The 11148-nt window shown below is 38.2% G+C and overlaps 1 protein-coding gene across 2 annotated transcripts; it reads left to right on the top strand.

Moving 5' to 3' along the window:
• Positions 1–22: 22 nt before the first annotated feature.
• Positions 23–8959, top strand: LOC136236711 (V-type proton ATPase 116 kDa subunit a 1-like). Of its 2 annotated transcripts, none has more exons than XM_066026942.1 (26): positions 23–248; positions 309–329; positions 387–465; positions 511–605; positions 665–793; positions 1647–1713; positions 1937–2006; positions 3014–3140; positions 3278–3360; positions 3419–3512; positions 3567–3644; positions 5795–5929; positions 5976–6126; positions 6185–6324; positions 6378–6523; positions 6589–6703; positions 6756–6874; positions 6923–6968; positions 7220–7309; positions 7687–7806; positions 7865–7975; positions 8065–8202; positions 8255–8372; positions 8466–8570; positions 8623–8692; positions 8741–8959. In XM_066026942.1, exons 1-26 carry the CDS (start codon positions 153–155, stop codon positions 8832–8834), a joined length of 2637 nt encoding a protein of 878 aa, XP_065883014.1. In that variant the 5' UTR covers positions 23–152; the 3' UTR covers positions 8835–8959. The 2 variants fall into 2 exon arrangements, with proteins under 2 accessions (XP_065883014.1, XP_065883013.1); XM_066026941.1 differs by having other exon boundaries at positions 1647–1731.
• Positions 8960–11148: the final 2189 nt, after the last annotated feature.

Below are 11148 nucleotides of genomic sequence, written 5' to 3'. Positions count from 1 at the left end.
ACTTTCGTTTGAGCAAATAGAACTAGAAGTTAGAAATTCATGTGATTTGTAACAAGTGTACACGTGATTTGTAACAAGTGTGCAACCAGAAGGATATCGAATAGTGCTTTGTTTTTCACTTTTTACAATAGCCGAGTGGAACTACAGCCGAGATGGGCGCGCTGTTTAGGTCGGAGAAGATGACCCTGGCTCAGCTGTTTCTACAGTCAGACTCCGCCTACGCTTGTGTCAGGGAGTTGGGAGAACTGGTACGTTTCATTGTAGCAAAATATTACCACTACAATATCCATCTTTTGCTTGTTTTATAGGGAATGGTTCAATTTCAAGATGTGAGTGGGCTCTAATTAGAAATTTAATAGTGTTTGTTCATTTTGTGCTGTTATTAGCTCAATCCAGATGTTAGTGCATTCCAGCGAAAGTTTGTTAATGAGGTGAAAAGATGTGATGAAATGGAGCGGAGGCTTAGTGAGTTGGCAGTGCAGTATATAGTGGTGTGATACGTTTGTTTAGGGTTTTTAATGAACGAGCTAGAAAAGTCCGAAATTGAACCAGTACCTGGAGGTGCCGTAGAAGCTCCTGACCCTTCAGAATTAATTGATTTAGAGGTACATTTTTGTAATTCCCTCAATTGTCTGATTGATGTGTATGCGTTTCTGTTGTGTAGTCCCGGTTAGAATTACTTGAAACAGAAGTGAAGGAGATCAATACCAACCAGGAGACCTTGAAAAGAAACATGTTGGATTTGATAGAACTAGAACACATTTTGATCAAAACACAAGGCTTCTTTGAGCAGGTATGTTTTACAGCCTGGTGGTGGAAAGGACACCATCCACCATCCTTGTAAAGGGCAGTTTATAGACATTAAACTTTACCAAAATCAGTTGGTCCCAAAGTGTCCATTAATTAGAGGTTCCACTATAGTGATATAATATTGAAATCAAAATTCCATATTGCTCAGACTAGAGATGTACTGATTCAACATTTCTGAGCTATTCTGTAACGTATTTTCTACTGGTATTGTACCAATCTGACATTGACTAGTGATGAATGATCTGCCACAGCTACTGTAGTTAATAGGATTTTTGCTATCTCAAACTTAGCTCATAGGGCTATTGTTAATGATCAAGTATTGTTAATGGAGTTGGTCTCATACAATAACACAGACAATAGGGTGCTTACAATTATTTAAATACTATCTCTTATAAAAGCTTGACTGAGCCTGGAATACTCATGTTTTGAATGGCTTGTTAGCTGATGTAACACAGTATCCAAGTGTTTCATTTTATTTAGTGCAGGACTATTTATTTTGTTTCCTAGAAGGTTGGGTAAGTTCCAGGGTAGGTTTCAATGAACACAGCAAACTCGCATGTAGATATATAACTTCTCATTCTGTGACTGACAGTAGGCTTGAAGAAATGGTGTTATACGTGGTTATCAGAGTCAAATCAGTTTTATATTCAGTCCGCTATAGTGAGTTTGCTTAAATTATTCAAAGTGGCTGCCAATCCAATATTAGATTGGTACATTCTAATTAGAACCCATTTAGTTTACAGCAAATCTAATGATAACTTAGTGTTAATACGTACTAGGTATCTCCCTGTATAAAAGTCAAAATTAACTGCTTGTAATATTTCTTGTATTGGTAGGCAGAGCTGATGACCCTACAAACTCAAGGTGCTGGCATGACAGCGGCAACTGGCGGCTATGGCAGTGGTGAGGATGATACAAAAGGTGTTGAGTTGATTTGATATTTGTACCATGTGTATCTTTTATATTGATCTTTTATTTTCAATTGTATATTTAAATGAATTTACGAATACTATTTACTGAATACTGGGGCTTACATCAAAGGCAGTATTTGTATTTTGAATTCTTTAATATTTATAGTGCATTTTTATGTCCAGTTTTAATGGTGTGTTGTTCTGTTGTTTCTTAGGTTTGTTGGATGTTGAAGAAGGAAAGGGAGATGCGGCTAAAGGAGGTGGAGCTCAGGCTACCAAGTTAACGTAAGTATAACTGATCAAGTTTGGAGTCAAATTTGAAGTTACATGCACAGTGTACAACTACTATGGCAGTATTCCTTAGTCTTGGGTCTGATGACAGCGATGCATGTGACCGAATAGTTAGGCAGTTGCCAATCAGACTTAAGGCTCTTGTGACATGATGAATCCTAAAAATATCACGAAAAGTTGAGTTTTTGCAAATCGCAGGGAATTTACAAGTATTTTAATGGTTTAAAGAGGCCTAAAGGGGTAAGCTTCATTGTAGCATGGCTAACGTGTTATCTGTAATGTGGGTATGGTCCGTATCTGAAAATGTGCCGAAATGCTTGTGTATGTGCAATAAGACTATTTCATTAATGTTTCCCAACTTGTAGAATGGTAGATACTGAAACTCCTTCATCTGAGTGCTTCTTGTGGCCAAACTCCAACTTGTGATAATACATGGATATAAATTTATTCCCATAATCGATTTCAGTCTGAGCTTTTATAAAACAAACCGGGCAGTCATGAGTTAGAGGGCATTATAAAAATGACAGGGCAGTAGACAGATAATGCCCTGACCACAGGATAATATCAGATATGCATACCCAAAAATTCCTTTGATCTGCCCACTCAAAGTGTTATGTAATGTTTCACATTACAACTAAGTGTTTTTATTGCATGTACCAGCCAGATCCATGTAGTCTGGGGACAAGTATTTCATAAAGGTGCATATCAACTATTCTTGAAGCATAGGGTACATTTTGACATATCTTGTCATTCGTAGCTTTCATGGCAGCCACATGTATTTACTACATATATTGATGTTATCCTTATGTGAAAGTGTTATGGTGGTATCTAAGTTATCCTTATTTCATTTCTTGAGAGCGATCCACTTTTCTGATTGATCTCCATAAGATGCTTGACTAGTATAGCAATGGCAAACTGTGCTGTGTACTTTTAAAAGCAAACATTGAAGTTGCTGTAATGGTATATGGTATAATGATTAGTGTTGCTATTATCATTTTCAGGTTTGTTGCTGGTGTGATACGATTAGAGAGGCTTCATCGCTTTGAACAAGTATTGTGGAGGGCTTGCCATGGTAATGTCTTCATGAGACATACTCCAATCGATATCTACTTGGAAGATCCAACCACAGTATGTATGGTTTGTGTTGTACTGTGGTTTATCAAGTAGCTACTGTACAAATTAACTGTGAGGCCTGTATTATACCGTTTATATACCTGTAGTGTGTTGTTTATAGGAAATTGTTTTGAGTACATTTGCCGTTACAGGGAGAGTTGGTGCAGAAGCATGTGTTTGTGCTCTTCTTTCAAGGGGAGCAGCTTCGCGTCAGAGTGAGAAAGATTTGTGAGGGGTGAGTTGATTTATCACATTTTAAATACATATCAAACTGGTGTCTTAAATATTACTAGGTTCCGTGCTACTTTATACCAATGTCCAGAATCTGCAGCTGAAAGGAATGAGATGGTAGAAAGTGTGGTGAACAGAATAAATGATTTGGAGACAGTATGGGATAGTTTTAATTGTTGATTCTGTAGTCATTCACTGTTGTGTGAGTAGGTGCTGCAGCAGACAAAAGATCATAGTCGTTGTCAGCTCCAGGAAATTGCTCAAGACATAGACACCTGGAACACCAAGGTACGTGTATCTAAAGAATATGACAGAACTACTGCTGTGCTTGCATTCTCCTGGCAAGCAGTGTATTCCTTTTTGTCATTCTGATGAGGATAAGAGTATCAAGGGTTTGTATATTCCTGATAGTAAAGTGTCACTACATTTGAACTAGTTCAGCTTTCTTGTAGATTCAGATCTATGCCACTGATAGCAAAGTTTCAGGACAATTCTGGCAAAGTTTCAGGACAATTCTGACAATGGGGGCCTCTCTGAAATCAATAAATGGTAGAGGCAATAACTTGGGTAATGTGGGAGTGCTGTCACCTATTTCTGGGGGTTAGTAGCATCTTTAGGAACTTAATCCCTAAAAAAACAGAATTCAATAGAACGTTACTGATCTTGGTGTAAGTCAACATCTGACCTCTCCATGTGAATAGGCATGCAGTCATTCAGAGACTTCAAGGCTACGCATTGGTTGGAAAATAAATACGAAAACAAGATCACGTGTGTAACATTTCTAATCACCAAAAGTAGCCAAACAATACTATTTGCTTGTATTACTACCACAACTGTACTACATAGACACTTACTGACTGTCTGATGGCTGAAAACCGACGTGGTTTGAATTCACGAAACGAACACTCCAAGCAAGACGACAAGAAAGCACTCTAAACCAGTTAAAACACTGCTACGCTTGTACAATACGAAAATAAAAGCACTCGGGCATGGTCTTGAGCCTAATTCGCCAAGTGCTATATTAGTCTCTCACCCATGCCCTCATGCTTTTATTTCCATATTGTATGCACGGTGGTGCTTTAACTAGTATGTAATGGCATCAGTTCAAGTCTTCCATAATGCTGTATGGATTAGATTAAGAAAGCTTTAGCATAGTGTATAATATTGCTACTATCGATGGAATGCCCACTCCCTCACTGAACAACTCTATTACTTCCTTCACTTCCATTATTGTGTTCACCACTGCAAAACTCTTGCTGATAGTTGCCATTGCAACTTGAGGTTTCCACATTGTCATTTGTATGGGATGTATATGAGGGGAAGATTCTTCCGATGCCATGATTCACCTGTGAAATGACCGACATCTCTCTGTGGACACGCATGTTACTGCCTTACTATATAGCTCCTACAGTTCTGATCAACTCTTGACTGCTCTATTAAGTGTTGTGTTAATAGCACAACCCTGTGGTAATTGTAATCATGGGTACATTCTTGTGGTTTATGTAATGATTGGCATCATCATTTAATGGGTGGAAAGTTTTGCATACTCTGTCACAGAAGATTGCTGACAATGTTCTTCTTGGCTATCAGATGACTTTATGTACGAGTCTCATTGTTGCCTTGTCTGGGGGATACAATTGAATACCTTCACTGTTGCAATGTGATAATGAGTGTAGCATGGTTGAGAAATGCATATGTAGCCTGCCCTATTTAGCAAGGAAGTTTTCCATTGTCTACATTTGATTGACAGTCCTAATACCTTTTCCTCATGTCTGGTCACTACTACTGTTGTGTCTATGGATCATCCCATTATGATTATGTTCTGACCTTTGTTCAAAAAAAATTTTTTTTAATTAAATAATTAAAACCACAAAAGTTACACTGGAAACTCCTTATTTTACATTATTAGTATTACCAATCAGATTTCTTCTGCAGTATCATGTTGTGTTTCAAAGCAATCAGTAGGGTAGGATATACATTCACTATGTTACCAGAAAATTACAAAACCTTTTCTTTTGTGTCTTAACATCACCTCGTCAGTGATTTTTATAGTTGAGTTGCATGCTTTATGTGACAGTTGATACCCAAATACCTTTTGTGCTAAGCTGTCACACAAACTTGTAATACCTTTATATGGTAGAATAAAAAATAGAAGTCACGCCACTTTGCAAAGGCCACTACCAGCACTAAAGTTAACCAACATTAGAACCATGTGGTTGGCTAGGCATGCACTGGCACAGTCAACTAGTTCCATATATCAATTATGTTAAGTTCTGAGATTATGTAATAAATATCAGTGCAGTTTGTGACATTCAATACCCAGAATAGTGTATTCCCTGTCCCTGTGTGGTTGCGCTCCACACACGCACAACACACACACTTGCATACTCAACGTTAAGCCAATATACTTACCCCATTCAATTGCTTTTGCTGTATAGATAAAGAAGGTGAAAGCTATTTATCATACCATGAACATGTTCAACTTGGATTATACCCAACGTTGCTTGGTCGGAGAGTGTTGGTGTCCAGTAGACAGCTTAGATGATATTCAAGCAGCTCTCACTAGAGGAAAGGTACGTGTGAGCTGCCATACATTAATAAAATGTAACGTGTTATTAGGAACGGAGTGGATCTGCTGTGCCATCTATTTTAAACCGCATGCAAACAAAAGAAGCCCCACCCACCTATTTCAAAACTAACAAGTTTACCTCAGGATTTCAGGCAATTGTGGATGCCTATGGAGTAGCCAGCTATGAAGAAGTTAATCCTAGTATGTGTTGTACACTGACTAACTGCTTACCTTTTAATGTGTGTACCCCATTTTCTAGCTCCGTATACCATAATCACATTCCCATTCTTATTTGCGGTGATGTTTGGTGATGCTGGTCATGGACTGATCATGATGCTGACTGCTGTGTTTTTGATAGTGAGAGAAAAACAACTGAAGAACTTTAAAGGCCTTGGAGAGGTTGGATAAACAAATGTGATATTCACAAAGTTTTGTACTTTTTCATTTTTCAGATGTTTGAGACTATCTTTAATGGTCGCTACATAGTATTTTTCATGGGCCTGTTTTCCATCTACACTGGATTACTATACAATGATATCTTCTCCAAGTCACTCAATATCTTTGGCTCTCAATGGGATTTTTCATTTAACACCACCATGTAAGTGTTGTATTTTTGACAACTGTATTCAAATTACTGAGTTTTGGTGTCTTGATTCTTTGCAGCAACGACACAGATGTGGTGGCATTTGTTCCAAAGCATGAAGGGTCAGACCCTGTCACAAATCTGCCAGTGGAAGCTATGCAAAAGCATAACCCATATCCATTCGGAATAGACCCAGTATGTTTTATGTACATCAAATTTGTTGTTTACATTGCGGGTTGATCTGTAGATATGGCAGCTTGCTGAAAACAAGCTTGTGTTTAGTAACACTCTGAAGATGAAGATGTCTGTGATTCTTGGTGTAGGACATATGGTGTTTGGAGTGTTGCTTAGCATTTTCAACCACATGTAAGTCTTGTGTAGGATTATTGTGTTCCCACTTTTGATCTGCCACAGACATTTTAAGAAGTACATCAACATTTTTGCAGAATTCATTCCACAGGTATGCTATGGATTTAATGCTGTTGTGTGCATAATACAATGAAATTAATGTGGCCACCTCTGGGACCAAGCCTCGATTATGATGTGGCCTTTTTAACATGGTCATGAAGTATGCCTTAGGACTGGTCATATTAAAGAGGTGGCCACTAAGTTAGGTTTCACTGTGTGTTTTATTTGAATCTAGTTTTGGTAGTCATAGGAGATGCTCTTGTGTTAGTAGCATTGAATTATTGTGATGTTTTTGTTGTGTAGCTGATTTTCATCCTCTCATTGTTTGGCTATTTGGTTTTCATCGTCATCTTCAAATGGTGTACTGTGTATGATCATGATAACATCCATAGGGTGCGTAAGTATATTATGAGAATAGTATACATGTAATTCAGGGTTCTGCCAAGAAATTCCTGAGTGGTGGCCTAAAGTTAACATGAACTGATATGCTGTGTGTTGTATTATTAGACTGTTGTGTGTTATATTAGGATATATTGCATGTGTATCAGTGATATATGTAAGAATTGTACTGGTTGGATTTAAGAGTGTACTGGTCGGTTTTTAGAGGTGCTGGTCACTTTAAACCACTGCCAACCAGTGTGGGCAGAACCGTGGTAACTGTGTGGCTATTTTGGACATTAATTTGTATGTGGACGTCCACCCATTGCCACTAAACTTTTAGTACCATAGGAAGTTTACATTTCCTTACTCGGTATCGTTGTATGGTGCAGGCCCCTAACTTGCTGCTTACGATGATTAATATGATGTTGAAATTTGGTGGGTCACCTGATCCAGCTGAAGAAGACTATGGCCTGTATTCTGTTGATGATGAAGGCAACAGTGACTTTCAGGTATTGAAACATGCTGCTATTTTGTCAATGTTTCATGTTTTGTGTTTTGATTCTGTAGAAAATTCTGCAGTCACTTCTTGTGGTGCTGGCTGTGATGTGTGTACCCTGGATGCTGTTTATGAAGCCTGTGTACTTGATATTACAGCATCGTCGCAAGAAGCAGCCCAAGGTTCAACTACATTGTAATGTGATGTGCTTAATGCAAATGCCTATGCAGCTAGTGCTAGTGTAATGATAAGGTCTATTCCAATGCTATAGGTTACAGTCAAGGCCTATCGCCGTATCAATACGGAGAGTGATGATGATCATTCGAGGTTGATCAGTGCTGATAGTAGTACTGCTGATGAGGAGGAGATGGATGATAAAGCAAGTGTAGAAGACAAGGATGAGGAACCGGTAATTTTATTTGTTAACATCTACATCGCACTCAAGTATTTTTGTTTTTCAGTTTGAGACTGGAGAGATTTTTGTCAAGCAGGCCATCCACACGATAGAGTACTGTTTGGGCTGCATCTCCAACACTGCTTCATACTTGAGACTCTGGGCTCTTAGCTTGGCTCATGCTGGTATGTTCATGCTAGTGCACATGCCATGTAAATATGGAGTGGCCTGAGAGGAGGACATTCTGTTTATTACAACTGTAATGTACTGCTTTACAGAATTGTCGGAAGTGTTGTGGGAGATGGTGTTGAAGATTGGTTTAAATGTGGGCAGCCCTGCTATTGGAGTGATGTTCATGTTTGTTGTATTTTTCTTCTGGGCATGTGAGTGGCCAATGGATGGGGGAAGTAATGTATATACATGTACTCCCTGCAGGCTTTACAATTGCTATTTTGTTGGTCATGGAAGGTCTGTCTGCTTTTCTCCATGCTCTAAGGCTTCACTGGTAAGCTTTGATTGTTGTTTAATACTGTTGTAAAAGTTTATTTGTTAGGGTTGAATTTCAGAGCAAATTTTATTCTGGAGAAGGTTACAAGTTTGTACCCTTTTCATTTGAGACTATCTTGTCTGGAGAAGAGGAAATCTGAAATAGTTGTGAACATTTTGTCACATTTCTTTTAGGCAATGTGTTTTGTTTGAACTTGCATGTGTAAACTTTATAGGTCATTTTTTTTGTGTGAATTTGTTCTCATTTTAGCTTTGAAAAACTCAAGCTGACTTTCCTATTGGGTGCCACACATTGTGTCTATGTCCACCGGTGTAAGCTGTGTTATCTATGGTTCAACTAGCTATTGTAACTAATTTCATGGACATCAAGAACATACATTACAGTATCACATGCATGTACTTTGGAGACACCAGGTAGCATGGGAAAGGTGCTATGCCTGATAACAGGTGCTTTAACAAGGGCATGCAACCTGTAACCAAAATTCCAATAGCCCCAAACAATGAAAACATTGAAACCTATGCATAACAGTGAATGTCAGGTCAGTGATCCCAAGTCACTAGGTGAATATCTCCAGTTAGGAAATATTTACTGTATGAGCAATTATTGCAATATTGCTTGCATGTGAAAACAGGACCACAGCCACATAGTTTGCAAATCGGACGGTAATTGCAATAATATGGTGGAGGCTCAATACATGCAATGATTGCATTGGGGACTCTTGATTATACAATATTGGCAAATTATTGAAATATTACTTGACCTTAATGTGTACATTACACTTGTAGCCTCTTAACGTACTTTTTGTATAAGTTGAGGAAGGGAACATCACCATGCGAGATTTTTTCCTGGTGATGGATAGATGAACAAGACTGAAATTTTAGCTCTGAAATATTATTGTAAACTTGTCAAGGATTTCATGTAGCAAAAAATTGACGATTGTGTCACTCGAGATGGCAACACCTGGAGGAACAATAGCTGCTTCTTGATACTCTTCAAGACGTTGCAATTTGTAAGCCACAATGGACAGGCAGGAATTGTTGTTGGCAAGAGTGGTGTCCTTTGCATATACTATTTGCAAACCTCTCACATGAAGATCCCAGAAATCTTATTCATTGATGGTAGAAACAATGTTAACAGCCATGGAATGCCACTGTACTGCACAATGATTGGAAATGGAACCAGGCATGGCAGAATTATCTTTCATACAGCACAACAGAAGAAAATGACCTTGCACTTCTGAAAGATTGACCACAATGTTGGCACAAGCAATATCAGTAAACTATAGACAATGGCTGGGACTAGCAAGGACCCAGACTGGTAGGCATCAACACAGATGCGGAAAACATTAATTTTACAATGTTGGGAAGAAAATAGGCAACCTGCAAAATAATATAATGGTTGTTCACTGGACATCCAAACAGTGCTGCATATCTGACCATAATTCTTGCTCAGACCTCAAAAGTACAAGGATGGACTCTAAAGGATATACATAGTTTAGCTTTTTGGTGTTTGCTAATCTTATTAATTAACTATCATTTGGTTCCTAGGAGACACTGCTTTCTTACTGCAACCATAATTTTCCATATACCATAATACTGTACATTAATATTGTGCAGTGGAATCTCAATTTTATGCAATTACAGAGTGAAAATTGTATTGATATAGAAGTCTATGGGGAACTGACCTTTAGTTAAAGCACTGCTGTGTGTGAGTGTATGTGTCAAGAGGCTATCTATAATACAGCAAGGTATTCCTTGTAATCCGTTTAACACAGTTAGCAAAAGTATAGGTAAATACAATATTATCAAGTGTTGCTTACACATGAGCCACGTGCTATTCAAGCCTCATTGGGATACTATTTCAAACTGAAATGGAATTGATAACCATTTTGCATTTTAAAAAACTTGTACTCAACTTTACATTAATTAGAATCAGTAGTCAGTACCCTGAATTACAAGAAATTATGTGAAATATTTAAACAGGTGCATAAGATGACACATACGTATAACTGTAAATTTCTGTGTATTTGATTTTCCAAAAACAATCACATTTATAACCTGCAGCTGCCTCTACCAGAGCATGAGGAATGCATACTTATTTTAAAGGGCGCACAACATGAGTAGCCATAACTACAGTTCTGCCCTGCATGGTTGGCATCAAGTGTGACATTTGGCCAAAGCCACTGGGTTGCAATTGGCATCAACCCTTCTAGGTGTCTGTCCTGTACTTTGTTGTTCAAAGATTTTCACTTAGCAGCAATGTGACATCATTTACTGTGTTGTATCTTGTACCTGAACAAGTAGGACATAATAATTCAACAGAGGAAACTGACCCTTCATCAGATAATTCACCGTCATTGTCATCTTCAGTACATCACCTCTTGTTGTTGACAGCACTGTTACTTCTCTTCCATTCTTATCCATAACTACCTCGCACCCATCTTCCACAAATGC

This window comes from Dysidea avara, chromosome 10, assembly GCF_963678975.1.
Source record: "Dysidea avara chromosome 10, odDysAvar1.4, whole genome shotgun sequence".
NCBI lineage: Eukaryota > Metazoa > Porifera > Demospongiae > Dictyoceratida > Dysideidae > Dysidea > Dysidea avara.
This window is presented reverse-complemented; position numbering and strand designations above follow the sequence as displayed.

Excerpts from the sequence above, each read along its gene's own strand:
- LOC136236711 (XM_066026941.1), top strand. The coding sequence starts at position 153 with ATGGGCGCGCTGTTTAGGTCGGAGAAGATGACCCTGGCTCAGCTGTTT. Across the intron at positions 7,976-8,064 it reads GTCGCAAGAAGCAGCCCAAG|GTTACAGTCAAGGCCTATCG; the intron begins GTTCAACTACAT and ends CCAATGCTATAG. Across the intron at positions 8,571-8,622 it reads TGTATTTTTCTTCTGGGCAT|GCTTTACAATTGCTATTTTG; the intron begins GTGAGTGGCCAA and ends TACTCCCTGCAG.